This window comes from Gymnoscopelus braueri, assembly GCF_963280865.1.
Source record: "Gymnoscopelus braueri genome assembly, chromosome: 13".
Lineage (NCBI taxonomy): Eukaryota > Metazoa > Chordata > Actinopteri > Myctophiformes > Myctophidae > Gymnoscopelus > Gymnoscopelus braueri.
This window is the reverse complement of record NC_137615.1, coordinates 27432027-27449308: the sequence shown is the minus strand read 5'-3', so window position 1 is coordinate 27449308 and position 17282 is coordinate 27432027. Positions and strand designations below refer to the sequence as shown.

Here is a 17282-nt window from a genome sequence, read left to right as displayed (position 1 = left end):
ACCTGCAGATAATGAGCCACTCCTTTGCGGCTCTGGATTAAACATTTCCCGGCCAATCCCTGTTTACGACATCACAGCGTCAACATGGTGACACAATCTTTCACATTAGTCTCAGTTCAAACTTCTATTCACCACATCACAGCAGCCAACCCATATAACTGGCAACTCACCATAAAGCTACTTTATTAGTAGAGAAATGACAAAAGAAAAGAAGCCATGCAATCCTTCATCATATGTGGCCAGATATGCATTGGGCTCACAGAAGTCAACCAATAATAAACTTGCCTTGAGATTTGCCCATTAACAACCTAATTCCAGACCCAGATCCTGTAAATGAATACATGGGCCCAGCAGACCTTTGATCTCCTCAAAGCAAAATTCTTTCTACCCATAAACATGGCAGTGACACTGGCCATATAGCTGTATAGAGACTCACTCACCACACAGCCATTATATGGCCAATATCATATATATGGCTTAATGGACTGGACTATGTCTATGGAAAGATCGCTTTTGGAAGAAAAAAAGGAGAACTATTCTTAAAATGTGACCATAAAAGGCCTATATAGCTTCTTTGTCAAAATCCATAAGGTCAGGGGGGGATTCCCACAAGTTTGGCAATCACATGAGCCTCAACACAGTTAAGCCTAATTTATACTAAGTCATACAACGGTGTCACTCACGGATGTGCTCACCGAAAAGAACTGATTTTCAAGTGAAAATTTGATTTTTGGGCTGGAAAATTTGTCAAGTGACACATCGTATGACTGAATATAAATGAAGGCTTTACGTTAAAGCGATTGTGCCTGAGAACGAGATAGAGAAGGAAAACAGAATTAGAGGAACAGACGAGACACAAAGGAAAGATTGCAAGAGGAAGTAGCAGAGGAAGTATGGAATGGATCAGTGGGTACAGCATGGCACCAACACTACCAGTATGAGGAGGGGGCTTCAGCAGGGACACCCATGCTAATAAAAAGGGGGGGAAATAAGATTGGCACTAACAGCACTGTAAGGCACTACGGAACAGAGCCATGGGAAGAAAGAGAAGAAGGAGAGAGGGGTTGAAATAAAATTAGAAATGAAAGAGGGGAGGAGGATAGAGGAGGTAAAAAGAGGAGAGGGTCATATAGCCAGAACTGGAGCAGCAGAGAGCTTTATCAGCTTATGATAATATGTTGTCTGTGGTCTGACGGCTTATAACAGGACGTGAATCAGGGATGGAACATTTAGCATACTTAATGCCTACTAGCCCAAGGCCTGGGCTGGCCTGAGCATACCACTAGCCTGTGTGTGTGTGTGTGTGTGTGTGTGTGTGTGTGTGTGTGTGTGTGTGTGTGTGTGTGTGTGTGTGTGTGTGTGTGTGTGTGTGTGTGTGTGTGTGTGTGTGTGTGTGTGTGTGTGTGTGTGTGTGTGTGTGTGTGTTTTGTAGGGGTGGGGTGCAAGCAGAGGTGAATGAGAAGGACCTGGGTGTGTCTGTGAGCAGTAGGTAAGGCAAAGGGGCTGACAGAGGTGGTGGGGGTCCAGAAAGGTTGCTAATATTGTCTGTCTGCCTCCTTGCCTGCCTGCCTGCCTGCCTGCCTGCCTGCCTGCCTGCCTGCCTGCCTGTCTGTCTGTCTGTCTGTCTGTCAGCAGGTAGTGCCTTACGGCTTCCTGCTTCCCTTCTCGCCTAGACTGACACAATAGCTGAGCTGTAGATGATGGAACAGCAACTGACACAGTGCCTGAAACTCCCTCATAGCCTGCAACAGTACTTCCGCTGTTGTCTGTTCATTTAACACACAGTAGGTATGGCTGAGATAAAAGTGTTGCTTTCCCCCACTTCGCTCCATAAAAATCTATTGCAAAGAGATGCACATAAAAACAAAACAATAATAATGAAAACATAAGTAACAGTAAGTAATTAAAAGCAATTAAAAAGCCCAATGTAAGCCAGCCCCACCTTCCAATAAAGGGATATCTATGCTGCTGTCAACTGACTGTAGCCTAGGCAGTTGGTAACTGAAGCTGCACCTAAAAAGACAGGACTAGAGGAGACAGTTCCTTGAAAACACAAATAGGCCTGCATGGCTGTGGAATGACCATTATCAACAGGCGTGGGACTGAGGGACTGTTAAAGTGGTGTGAACCCAGGCCTCTGGTGACCTAGCTCCACCAGCGTGTGTGTGTGTGTGTGTGTGTGTGTGTGTGTGTGTGTGTGTGTGTGTGTGTGTGTGTGTGTGTGTGTGTGTGTGTGTGTCTGTCATGTGTTTGACTTGGTAATGCAATGGCTCTATGACTCCCACTGAGCTTAGCTGGCATTCAAAGTGGACAGCATGACAACAACACTGACAGCCCCCCCCCCCCCCCCATTACATTACATTACGTTTCTTACATGCACAGCACAGGCCTGTATGGGGTCAGCTTAGACAGGAAAAGTAGAAATGACAGGGGCGTTGGTGAAAGGAACTGTCATGATTAGCTATTAGAGTATGTTATATACACTTTTGTAGCCTTGGTTGGGTCACAACAACATCAAAACTCGAAAACTGTGCATGAGCACAGAAGACCTTGTCAAATATACAGTAGTACAAGTAGTCTGTGCATCATTTAACCTATATAGCAAACAATATAGCTCGGGATTAGGCTCACTAGGCCTCATAACATTCATCGCCATCCCTTTTAGTTTCTCCAATCCTATCCTACTCTCTCTTTCTCTCTCTCTCTATCTCGCTCTCTCTCCCCCTCTCTCTCTCTCTCTCTCTTGCTCGCTCTCGCTCTCTCAAATCGCGAGCGGTCAGTGCAGCAGTGTGCACGCGACGCGCCCGGGTGCATGACGCCGAACCAATCAGAGAGCGCGAATCCGAAAGTTTACCTTTTATGGCTCGAGCCGGGCAACTGACGGCATATAAAAGCACGCGCCCACCATTAACGAATTCACTCTGAGCGCCGTCACACGCAACTTGTGCGGGATATCATTTGCCTGAAACACCGGTTCCCTTTTAAGCGAAAAGCCCCCCACCCAAAGGTAAGCTTTTTAAATAGTAGCATATTAAACACAATTTCAACTTGTTATAGCAACGACGTTTAACTGCTAATGTTGGTGAATTAATGGATTTTAGAGGAAAAAATGACAGGAAGCACGAGGCTCTTTGTCCTGTCATACTCTTAACGTTAGTAGTTCTCATTTTGCTAGTGCAATGATTTAACTTCACAACTTGCTAATTTAAAAGCACTAAGCGGTCATGCTTTTTAACAACCATTTTGTAACCGTGTTGGTAGTTAGCAGTACGCGGGTGCTTTTGGACTTTGGATAGCTGGTTCACTGTGAACCAGTAAACGCCTCAACCAGCTTTTTATTGGTGTAGTTTTACAACCCATGCATTGACTCTTTCACCGTGTGTACCTGCTGTTGGCTTGTAGTCTGCTGGTTTTGGACTTGAGGTTGGGTTTTGGTTCGGGATGTTCCCTTTGTGCGCGCGTTGCGGCGGGGTGTGACCTAGTTTAGCCTGCTAGCACGTAGCCACATCATGCTACCGCCGCCCTTCAACCCCGTTTACCACGCAAACCGTGTCGAGAGCAGCACTTGAACGGTGCATTGAAAGTAACTCTTTCTAACCAATGCGGCCATTATTATCCACACTGTATTTGCTTGGCTAAATGAAAAATGTTTTATCTGTAAATGTTTGGCGATTGCTCGACTGGCGTAAGAGATTAGTTGATTAATGGATTGTAATGATTTGCACCCTTGGGCTTCATCAATAACTGTCTGTCCGGCTTAAACTCTCTGTGGGGAGGGAAGGTGGAAATTGCTCAACAACTTGTGGTTAGTCCAGTAATAAAGGCGTGGCTTTCAGGAAATGGAGCATCGACTTGAGGCCAACTGATGACTCAACATCTGAGTTAATCATATTGTACATCATAACTACATTATCGTCATCCGGCTGTTATTCATGCATTTGAACACTGCTGTAAGAGTAGTCACTAGATATGTCGCTATGGGGGGGGGGGCATCCTGTATGCAGTAAATGAAGTGGGTTAGGTTTATACCCAGTAATGACGCAGTAGTATTGTGGCATAGATTATAGTGGTCGACATGTTCTCGAAATCGGTCCGATTTAGCGACCGTGGGAGGGGTTAGCAGAGGTGGAGGGGGTGGGTGGTAAACTTGAGGGAGTGGTCGCGTCGGGGTCTGAAAATGTCGAATGTTCTTTTCTCTGAACACTGCCGCTCTGGCCGCGCGCCACGCCGCCGGTAGCCGCAAAGCTTCTCAAACCAAACCATGTCCTTATATGGTAATAACAGAATGCAGCGCCACTTCCTTTGTCTGGCTGTAGGAATGTGTGACTCTGGCGCCACCCAGTGGTCAAGTTGCTCAACTGCAACTGCCTGTAACAGGAAGTGAGACATAAGCATTGTGGTGGTGGTGCTGTTAGGAAGTGGACAGTTGTTTTTCAACGATTGGATTACATTAACGTTTTAACCCCATTTTCTTCTAACAGTAATCAGCCATGGAAGATGAAATCGCCGCACTGGTTGTTGACAACGGATCCGGTATGTGCAAAGCCGGATTCGCCGGAGACGACGCCCCTCGTGCTGTCTTCCCCTCCATCGTCGGTCGCCCCAGGCATCAGGTAAAGAATGGCTTTCTCATGCATGAAAACTCAAATGGCAAAATTGGTCATGATACTATAATTATTAATGGCCAGTGAAGTGTTTGATCATAGTTATAACATTTCGCTACATATAATATTGTACCACTCCTAGGCCAAATCTGTATATGCTATAATGTACTTAAAGTTAAACACATAATTGTGATCTATATATTATACACTTAAACTAACTCAACCTTGTTTGTCTAGGGAGTGATGGTGGGTATGGGCCAGAAGGACAGCTACGTTGGTGACGAAGCCCAGAGCAAGAGGGGTATCCTAACACTGAAGTACCCCATTGAGCACGGTATTGTCACCAACTGGGATGACATGGAGAAGATCTGGCATCACACATTCTACAACGAGCTGAGAGTCGCCCCTGAGGAGCACCCTGTCCTGCTCACAGAGGCCCCCCTCAACCCCAAAGCCAACAGGGAGAAGATGACCCAGGTAAATACACTCACAACTTGCCTCATTTAAAATACTCCAGCAATTTTATCCTCAAGTAGACTGTCACTGAACGGAACAAAACTATAGGCCATACCCTCATTTCCTACTTGGTTTCCCTCTTCTGTTCTCACCCTCTCTCCTCCAGGACCTCTCTCCTATAAGATGATCTATCATCTTTCTATGGAAACAACAGGTCTTTTTCTCATCTGTGTGCTTTTTCTGCACTTCTGGCCATAATGAATGAATATGGTTCAGCTGATGGAACAGCACTGTTAATTTAATGAGCTTAAGTGATATTTGACATGCACAAGTGTGAATTGAAGGAATGTTGACTTTCTGCACCTTCTCCACTAACTGCTCCCTCCTTAGACTCTCACTGCTGCATGTTCTGAGTGCAGTGTCCACAAAGCTGAAAAATCTATAATCTCACACCAATGATAACTGTTCTGTCTTGTCTATTTGCAGATCATGTTCGAGACCTTCAACACCCCTGCCATGTACGTTGCCATCCAGGCCGTGCTGTCCCTGTATGCCTCTGGTCGTACCACCGGTATCGTCATGGACTCCGGTGATGGTGTGACCCACACAGTGCCCATCTATGAGGGCTATGCCCTGCCCCACGCCATCCTGCGTCTGGATCTGGCCGGTCGCGACCTCACAGACTACCTCATGAAGATCCTGACAGAGCGTGGTTACTCTTTCACCACCACAGCTGAGAGGGAAATCGTGCGTGACATCAAGGAGAAGCTGTGCTATGTTGCCCTCGACTTCGAGCAGGAGATGGGCACTGCTGCCTCATCTTCCTCCCTGGAGAAGAGCTATGAGCTGCCCGACGGACAGGTCATCACCATCGGCAATGAGAGGTTCCGTTGCCCAGAGGCCCTCTTCCAGCCTTCCTTCCTTGGTAAGTTTGGCACGACAAACATAATTTGAGTCTCAGTATTGGCAGCTGTTAAGTTCAGTTTAAAAGCATCATTGTCCCTGTACTGATCACCTTACATCTTTTTCTCCCCCTAGGAATGGAGTCCTGCGGTATCCACGAGACCACCTACAACAGCATCATGAAGTGTGATGTCGACATCCGTAAAGACCTGTATGCCAACACTGTGCTGTCCGGAGGTACCACCATGTACCCAGGCATTGCTGACAGGATGCAGAAGGAGATCACAGCCCTGGCCCCATCCACCATGAAGATCAAGGTGAGCTGACTTGGTCTAAAACCTGAAAATGCATCATTTGGCCTATGGCATTAACTTAGCACATGATAAAAGAACCCTCATTAATTCTGTCAATTCTACCCTCTGCAGATCATTGCCCCACCAGAGCGTAAATACTCTGTCTGGATCGGAGGTTCCATCCTGGCCTCCCTGTCCACCTTCCAACAGATGTGGATCAGCAAGCAGGAATATGATGAGTCCGGCCCATCCATCGTCCACCGTAAATGCTTCTAAACAGACTGTTCCTTCTTTTTTTCCCTCCCCCGACCAAACGCCCAAACAACGACTTCAGCTCTGCGCAAAACCACGTACACACCACACATTCTCATACACACTCAGGCGCAGAGCCTAGACGACCAACTCATTGGCATGGCTTCAGTTACTTTTGGCGCTTGACTCAGGATAAAAAAAAACTGGAACGGTGAAGGTGACAGTAATGTTTTTGGTTAAGTAAAAAAAAAAACACCCCAAGGTTCTACAGTTGCATCTGAGGACTTAAAAAAATGTACATTTTTTGTTCTTTTGAGTCATTCCAAATGTTTGTTAACTGCATTGTTCACACATATTCCAAATGTTGACTGCATTGTTCAGACACGTATTTGCCTCTGTGAAGGCTACCCAGTGGTTGGCGCATACTTAAAAACATGGTTGTAGTATCGCTTGTTGTAAATTATGTCTGGGTTTTTTGTACTTTCAGCCTTAAAACTTGGTCCTGTTAATTTTTTTTTTTTGTTATGCAAAACCCATTCGTGACCTCTTCTTCCCCTGTTGGAGGTTCCATCCCTGGGGTGGTGGGGCAAGGGGTCTCGAGGTGACGGGGTAACATGGGGTGCCAGACCGGTGGGCCAACCTGTACACTGACTAAACAATCCAATAAAAGTGCACATGTGTTCCGACATTACTTCTGACTCTGTCTTGTTCATGCTACAATTTTCTTGTTTTACTGCTTAATCTAACTGCAAGTTTACTAGTTGTTGGCTATAAGCCTTGAAATTGCCCTTGCATTTTATCCATGCTTGCTAGACATGTAATTGATAATGCTGGGATTATACAGTGCATAGAATCTATGCAATGTATAATCCCAGCATATCAATAGATGCTTTACATTTGGAGGTGAACCATTTCTTCTGTTAAACCAAAGAAATGTGTTTTGAGCTGAAAATAAATCACAATTCCTGGTGTGGCATCTTAAAAGACCACACAGACTGGATAACATCTGAATGAGGATGCGGGCTTGGAGAAACCGAACTCCAATCCTGACTATTGTAAATCCTCGCAGACACACTCCAGGAGAGAAGAAAAGCTGACCCTGCCAAGACCTGTTCCGGAATGTCCCACCAGCTGGAATGAAACATGCAAAATGTATATACAAATCAAACTGTCAGGTCATCTAAGGCTCTTGAGTAATGATAATGGCTGAAGAGATTTACTGTTGACTAGTGTAAACTGACACAACCACTAGACGTAAGCAGCCTCTACTATGTAGTCGTCTCAAAGCAGGCCTGCATTGCAGTGGAGTTCATAGATAGGTGCCAGCGGCGCTGTGCAAATCCTCTTGAAAGGTACACTGCCTGTCAACACCACCCTTGTCTGTCTCACTGGACTCATTTGTACAGTTATTAGAGGGTCCATATTCAAGACCTAATTGTATTTTTTCCATTAGTGCTGGCAGAAATCTGAGAGGATGAGGATATGAGGGGATACGGGAAAAGCACTGTATGATAGGCCTAATGCTATTGGTCTGTCTGGAATGAGTGGGTCCATCCACCCAGATGTCCTGATGACTCATCGGAGACTTTATGTAAGGATGAACAGATGACCTCATGCTCCAAAGTGTACATTTTGTTCAGGCATAAAGAAATAATCTGGTGTTTACATCTAGCATCTTAGAGATACACTGCTGACCCTGGACTAGATCAATTTCACTCTCTGGTCTAAGTTTAAATTACATTTTCTCAACCAGATATAGTCTTGGATCAGCCCTCTAGCTCACAGGCTTGATAGTAAAGGACAACAGTATAACTAAGTATACATGATTGTAGATGATGACTGGGTAAGATTATACAGGGTGTAACTATGTGGCTTGTCAATGCACACATACAATACCACAGAAAAACAAATAAAGCATTTATCTTCAACCCCAACTCAGGTCTAACTGTATATTTACTAAACAATTACCCTTCAATTGCTCATAAATGTAATTTGTATTGTAATAGACACCAAATTAAACCTGACTAAATACCCGTTATAGGCAATAGAAATATAAGAACAGCAATGGAAAATCTTATTGTGACCTTTGTGTGTTTTCATTTATTTTAAAGAAAAAATAACGCACATCCTCTGTTTTTGGTGCTGAGCCAAACTGCAAAAACAGAATCATGAAAAACAAGAGGGGGGCTCGCAACTCACTTTTAAAATTCACAAAACAATGTATGTACAAATAAATATTGAATATAAATAGGAATAAAATAAAAGTGTTAACAGAGCTGTGTTACATTGCAACTTTGAGGGACAATCTTAGACAATCTTAAACTATAAAGATTGTGCATTTTCTGTCAGAAATAGTTATACATCCATAAACTTTTGAAAGTTGACAGCAGTATTTCGATGTTTTGCATTCCCTCTGTATAAAAACTTTGAATTAAAGATAGTTGCTCTATTCATATGAACAGTATTTCTATGTAGAGGTCATTTGGTGCAAACAGTGCAGGGATACACACAATGCTCTCTCTCAGCTTGATCTAGTGAGTGTCAAGTCAATGGTATGAAAATGTTTGTGCCCCGCAACCTATCTTCATGACATAATCTTCAACTGAGATATCAATTCCTCATGAGATCATCTGCTGCTTTTCAGTAAGAGTTGATTTCAGTGGCCACTGAGGCTTTCCCATGCAGGAATGCAGTGCATGGGTTGTTTTTGCTCAGTAAGAAAGAATGGAAAACAACAACTAAATGTATAATTTTCTAACTCACAGTGCAGCTTACAGTGCAAATACTCTTTTACCATGATTACTATACCATATTAATTTCTTGGCAAGGAACGAGATTGTGCAAAAAACTAAAAGTAGGCATCGAACATCACTACTCTCTTTAGTCAGACCTAAAAGTCTGTTGGTTATATAATAATTATATAAACAGGTAAATCAAACATATAGTAGCCTACAGTAGCCTATAGCAAGAAAGAGATAGACACAAGTCATATGAGTAAATCCTTAAATAAGCAAGTTTTGTGACCATAGACTGTGAAAAATACAAACACAAATCACACACTGACTGTAGATCTGCTGCAGTTGCACAGTTAACGCAGAAGATGGTGCTACAGCCACGTTTATTTAAAAAAAAGAAAATATTTTTTAAATCTACTGCTACTGCTGGCCTTTATAAAAGGTGTGGTCTTCAACCACATTTGTTTTCTCTGGTATTTGGTGCGGTAATGTAATCTATCCACTGACCAGGCTACAAATTACCTCCGTAATCTAATTATTTATTATCAGTGAGTTAGACCTACCAATTTACAAGATATGATTTCTGCCATTTAAAGAAAGTGAGTGCCATTAATTACTACAAGTGTGTGTTGACATGTGTGACTTACTTTAGCTGACAATATGCCTAAACAATGTTGTTTAAACTCGGGTGAGCCCGAGAGCAAACTACGGACTGCGGATACATACTTTCACCAAGAGCATGATGACCGACTGACAGGGGCCCTATATGAACTAGTTCATGTGAATTAACCTTTTTAATCGTCCATCATTTAAATGTCTATGAGTGATAGGCTATATGTTTAATTATTTGCCACTTAAACCCAGGGATCTATGTTTTTCCCATAGGCATAGGCAGCCATAGGCTACACGTCAAAACTCAAAAATAGCAGATCTACAAGCTCACAACATTGCCAAACGCTCACCCCAGAATAGAGATGCCAGGGTTCATGTGGATAATATAGCGGGCGGCCACTAAAACAATATGGTACTGTATGTAACTGCGGTGACGCTGGCCGCACTTCAGAGAGAGACAGTCGCACTAGCCGCGCTTCAAATATTCCTGCGCAGCTACGTGGCCTTGTACGTTAGGCGAACTGATGGTGCGTTCAATGAAATCGTAAATCCCAGTCACTTCAATATATACATGTAAAAATGTAATAAAACAATCTAAAAACATTGTTTGTGTCTAATGTTCTCGTCTGTGATGATTACCAAAATGTTTTACTGGACAAATTATTAATAATAAAATATTTAAATATTACAGAATCCCATACAGTTCAATGAATCTTTTGGGAAAATCATAAAAAAAATCTAAAAACAGAGTTATCACCCAGCAACTAAATGTTATTGTGCCCATGTGTGTCCTTTACAATATGTGATTATTACCAATATGTTTTACTGTACCAATTATTAATAATACATTATTAAAATATTACAGAATCCCATCCATTTCCATGTAATCTTTCGAAAAATAATAAGAAATTCAAAAAACATAGCTGTCACCCAAGGACTAAATATTAATGTGCCCCATGGTCTCCTGCACACCAGGGATGAGTATCAATATGTTTTACATCAGCAATTATTAATAATAAATTATTGAAATATTACAGAATCCCATCCATTTCAATGTTATTTTTCGAAAAATCATAAAAAAATCAAAAAACATAGTTATCACCCAAGGACTAAATATTAATGTGCCCCATGGTCTCTTGCACACCAGGGATGATTATCAATATGTTTTACAGCAGCAATTATTAATAATAAAGTATTGAAATATTACAGAATCCCATCCATTTCAATGTTATCTTTCAAAAAATCATAACAAATTCAAAAAACATAGTTATCACCCAAGGACTAAATAGTATTATTTCCCATGGTCTCTTGCACACCAGGGATGATTATCAATATGTTTTACAGCAGCAATTATTAATAATACATTATTGAAATATTACAGAATCCCATCCATTTCAATGTTATCTTTCCAAAAATCATAAAAAATTAAAAAAACATAGTTATCACCCAAGGACTAAATAGTTTTATTTCCCATGGTCTTCTGCACACCAGGGATGATTATCAATATGTTTTACAGCAGCAATTATTAATAATAAATTATTGAAATATTACAGAATCCCATCCATTTCCATGTTATCTTTCAAAAAATCATAAAAAATTCTAAAAAAATAGTTATCACCCAAGGACTAAATAGTATTATTTCCCATGGTCTCCTGCACACCAGGGATGATTATCAATATGTTTTACAGCAGCAATTATTAATAATACATTATTGAAATATTACAGAATCCCATCCATTTCCATGTTATCTTTAAAAAAATCATAAAAAAATCAAAAAACATAGTTATCACCCAAGGACTAAATAGTTTTATTTCCCATGGTCTCCTGCACACCAGGGATGATTATCAATATGTTTTACAGCAGCAATTATTAATAATAAATTATTGAAATATTACAGAATCCCATCCATTTCCATGTTATCTTTAAAAAAATCATAAAAAAATCAAAAAACATAGTTATCACCCAAGGACTAAATAGTATTATTTCCCATGGTCTCTTGCACACCAGGGATGAGTATCAATATGTTTTACAGCAGCAATTATTAATAATAAATTATTGAAATATTACAGAATCCCATTCATTTCAATGTTATTTTTCGAAAAATCATACAAAAAATTCAAAAAACATAGTTGTCACCCAAGGACTACATATTAATGTGCCCCATGGTCTCTTGCACACCAGAGATCATTCTCAATATGTTTTACAGCAGCAATTATTAATAATAAATTATTGAAATATTATAGAATCCCATCCATTTCAATGTTATTTTTCGAAAAATCATAAAAAAATCTAAAAACATAGTTATCACCCAAGGACTAAATAGTTTTATTTCCCATGGTCTCTTGCACACCAGGGATGATTATCAATATGTTTTACAGCAGCAATTATTAATAATAAATTATTGAAATATTACAGAATCCCATCCATTTCAATGTTATCTTTCAAAAAATATTAAAAATTTTAAAAAACATAGTTATCACCCAAGGACTAAATGTTAATGTGCCCCATGGTCTCTTGCACACCAGGGATCATTATCAATATGTTTTACAGCAGCAATTATTAATAATAAATTATTGAAATATTACAGAATCCCTTCCATTTCAATGTTATCTTTCAAAAAATCATAAAAAATTCAAAAAACATAGTTATCACCCAAGGACTAAATAGTTTTATTTCCCTTGGTCTTCTGCACACCAGGGATGATTATCAATATGTTTTACAGCAGCAATTATTAATAATACATTATTGAAATATTACAGAATCCCATCCATTTCCATGTTATCTTTAAAAAAATCATAAAAAAATCAAAAAACATAGTTATCACCCAAGGACTAAATAGTTTTATTTCCCATGGTCTCCTGCACACCAGGGATGATTATCAATATGTTTTACAGCAGCAATTATTAATAATAAATTATTGAAATATTACAGAATCCCATCCATTTCCATGTTATCTTTAAAAAAATCATAAAAAAATCAAAAAACATAGTTATCACCCAAGGACTAAATAGTATTATTTCCCATGGTCTCTTGCACACCAGGGATGAGTATCAATATGTTTTACAGCAGCAATTATTAATAATAAATTATTGAAATATTACAGAATCCCATTCATTTCAATGTTATTTTTCGAAAAATCATACAAAAAATTCAAAAAACATAGTTGTCACCCAAGGACTACATATTAATGTGCCCCATGGTCTCTTGCACACCAGAGATCATTCTCAATATGTTTTACAGCAGCAATTATTAATAATAAATTATTGAAATATTACAGAATCCCATCCATTTCAATGTTATTTTTCGAAAAATCATAAAAAAATCTAAAAACATAGTTATCACCCAAGGACTAAATAGTTTTATTTCCCATGGTCTCTTGCACACCAGGGATGATTATCAATATGTTTTACAGCAGCAATTATTAATAATAAATTATTGAAATATTACAGAATCCCATCCATTTCAATGTTATCTTTCAAAAAATATTAAAAATTTTAAAAAACATAGTTATCACCCAAGGACTAAATGTTAATGTGCCCCATGGTCTCTTGCACACCAGGGATCATTATCAATATGTTTTACAGCAGCAATTATTAATAATAAATTATTGAAATATTACAGAATCCCTTCCATTTCAATGTTATCTTTCAAAAAATCATAAAAAATTCAAAAAACATAGTTATCACCCAAGGACTAAATAGTTTTATTTCCCTTGGTCTTCTGCACACCAGGGATGATTATCAATATGTTTTACAGCAGCAATTATTAATAATAAATTATTGAAATATTACAGAATCCCATTCATTTCAATGTTATTTTTCGAAAAATCATAAAAAATTCAAAAAACATAGTTATCACCCAAGGACTAAATATTAATGTGCCCCATGGTCTCTTGCACACCAGGGATCATTATCAATATGTTTTACAGCAGCAATTATTAATAATAAATTATTGAAATATTACAGAATCCCATCCATTTCAATGTTATCTTTCAAAAAATCATAAAAAATTCTAAAAACATAGTTATCACCCAAGGACTAAATAGTTTTATTTCCCATGGTCTCTTGCACACCAGGGATGATTATCAATATGTTTTACAGCAGCAATTATTAATAATAAATTATTGAAATATTACAGAATCCCATCCATTTCAATGTTATCTTTCAAAAAATCATAAAAAAATCTAATAACATAGTTATCACCCAAGGACTAAATAGATTTATTTCCCATGGTCTCCTGCACACCAGGGATGATTATCAATATGTTTTACAGCAGCAATTATTAATAATAAATTATTGAAATATTACAGAATCCCATCCATTTCAATGTTATCTTTCAAAAAATCATAACAAATTCAAAAAACATAGTTATCACCCAAGGACTAAATATTAATGTGCCCCATGGTCTCTTGCACACCAGGGATCATTATCAATATGTTTTACAGCAGCAATTATTAATAATACATTATTGAAATATTACAGAATCCCATCCATTTCAATGTTATCTTTCCAAAAATCATAAAAAATTCAAAAAACATAGTTATCACCCAAGGACTAAATATTAATGTGCCCCATGGTCTCTTGCACACCAGGGATCATTATCAATATGTTTTACAGCAGCAATTATTAATAATAAATTATTGAAATATTACAGAATCCCATCCATTTCAATGTTATCTTTCAAAAAATCATAAAAAATTCAAAAAACATAGTTATCACCCAAGGACTAAATAGTTTTATTTCCCTTGGTCTCCTGCACACCAGGGATGAGTATCAATATGTTTTACAGCAGCAATTATTAATAATAAATTATTGAAATATTACAGAATCCCATCCATTTCAATGTTATCTTTCAAAAAATATTAAAAAATTCAAAAAACATAGTTATCACCCAAGGACTAAATAGTTTTATTTCCCATGGTCTCATGCACACCAGGGATGATTATCAATATGTTTTACAGCAGCAATTATTAATAATAAATTATTGAAATATTACAGAATCCCATCCATTTCAATGTTATCTTTCAAAAAATATTAAAAAATTCAAAAAACATGGTTATCACCCAAGGACTAAATATTAATGTGCCCCATGGTCTCTTGCACACCAGGGATCATTATCAATATGTTTTACAGCAGCAATTATTAATAATAAATTATTGAAATATTACAGAATCCCATCCATTTCAATGTTATCTTTCAAAAAATCATAAAAAATTCTAAAAAACATAGTTATCACCCAAGGACTAAATAGTTTTATTTCCCATGGTCTCTTGCACACCAGGGATGATTATCAATATGTTTTACAGCAGCAATTATTAATAATAAATTATTGAAATATTACAGAATCCCATCCATTTCAATGTTATCTTTCAAAAAATCATAAAAAAATCTAATAACATAGTTATCACCCAAGGACTAAATAGATTTATTTCCCATGGTCTCCTCACCAGGGATGATTATCAATATGTTTTACAGCAGCAATTATTAATAATAAATTATTGAAATATTACAGAATCCCATCCATTTCAATGTTATCTTTCAAAAAATCATAACAAATTCAAAAAACATAGTTATCACCCAAGGACTAAATATTAATGTGCCCCATGGTCTCTTGCACACCAGGGATCATTATCAATATGTTTTACAGCAGCAATTATTAATAATACATTATTGAAATATTACAGAATCCCATCCATTTCAATGTTATCTTTCCAAAAATCATAAAAAATTCAAAAAACATAGTTATCACCCAAGGACTAAATATTAATGTGCCCCATGGTCTCTTGCACACCAGGGATCATTATCAATATGTTTTACAGCAGCAATTATTAATAATAAATTATTGAAATATTACAGAATCCCATCCATTTCAATGTTATCTTTCAAAAAATCATAAAAAATTCAAAAAACATAGTTATCACCCAAGGACTAAATAGTTTTATTTCCCTTGGTCTCCTGCACACCAGGGATGAGTATCAATATGTTTTACAGCAGCAATTATTAATAATAAATTATTGAAATATTACAGAATCCCATCCATTTCAATGTTATCTTTCAAAAAATATTAAAAAATTCAAAAAACATAGTTATCACCCAAGGACTAAATAGTTTTATTTCCCATGGTCTCATGCACACCAGGGATGATTATCAATATGTTTTACAGCAGCAATTATTAATAATAAATTATTGAAATATTACAGAATCCCATCCATTTCAATGTTATCTTTCAAAAAATATTAAAAAATTCAAAAAACATGGTTATCACCCAAGGACTAAATATTAATGTGCCCCATGGTCTCTTGCACACCAGGGATCATTATCAATATGTTTTACAGCAGCAATTATTAATAATAAATTATTGAAATATTACAGAATCCCATCCATTTCAATGTTATCTTTCAAAAAATCATAAAAAATTCAAAAAACATAGTTATCACCCAAGGACTAAATAGTTTTATTTCCCTTGGTCTCCTGCACACCAGGGATCATTATCAATACGTTTTACAGCAGCAATTATTAATAATAAATTATTGAAATATTACAGAATCCCATCCATTTCAATGTTATCTTTCAAAAAATCATAACAAATTCAAAAAACATAGTTATCACCCAAGGACTAAATATTAATGTGCCCCATGGTCTCTTGCACACCAGGGATCATTATCAATATGTTTTACAGCAGCAATTATTAATAATACATTATTGAAATATTACAGAATCCCATCCATTTCAATGTTATCTTTCAAAAAATATAAAAAAATTCAAAAAACATAGTTAAACCCAAGGACTAAATATTAATGTGCCCCATGGTCTCTTGCACACCAGGGATCATTATCAATGTTTTAAAGCAGCAATTATTAATAATAAATTATTGAAATATTACAGAATCCCATCCATTTCAATGTTATCTTTCAAAAAATCATAAAAAAATCAAAAAACATAGTTATCACCCAAGGACTAAATAGTTTTATTTCCCTTGGTCTCCTGCACACCAGGGATGAGTATCAATATGTTTTACAGCAGCAATTATTAATAATAAATTATTGAAATATTACAGAATCCCATCCATTTCAATGTTATCTTTCAAAAAATCATAACAAATTCAAAAAACATAGTTATCACCCAAGGACTAAATATTAATGTGCCCCATGGTCTCTTGCACACCAGGGATCATTATCAATATGTTTTACAGCAGCATTTATTAATAATACATTATTGAAATATTACAGAATCCCATCCATTTCAATGTTATCTTTCCAAAAATCATAAAAAAATCAAAAAACATAGTTATCACCCGGTCGGGGGATCTTAGTATAATTTGAAATTCAATTCCGATTCACTTTTCAAATAATTATTTTACTGATTTTCCTTTCAGAAACCAAATTAAATATTGCTCCATTTTTCAAATAATCACTTCCAAATTAAACC

General features: G+C 37.6%; 1 protein-coding gene across 1 annotated transcript; it reads left to right on the top strand.

Moving 5' to 3' along the window:
* The first annotated feature begins 2900 nt into the window (after positions 1-2900).
* Positions 2901-7199, top strand: actb2 (actin, beta 2). The gene is made up of 6 exons (XM_080446588.1): positions 2901-3007; positions 4482-4613; positions 4842-5081; positions 5547-5985; positions 6099-6280; positions 6389-7199. Exons 2-6 carry the CDS (start codon positions 4491-4493, stop codon positions 6530-6532), a joined length of 1128 nt encoding a protein of 375 aa, XP_080302714.1. The 5' UTR covers positions 2901-3007; positions 4482-4490; the 3' UTR covers positions 6533-7199.
* The last annotated feature ends 10083 nt before the right edge of the window (positions 7200-17282 follow it).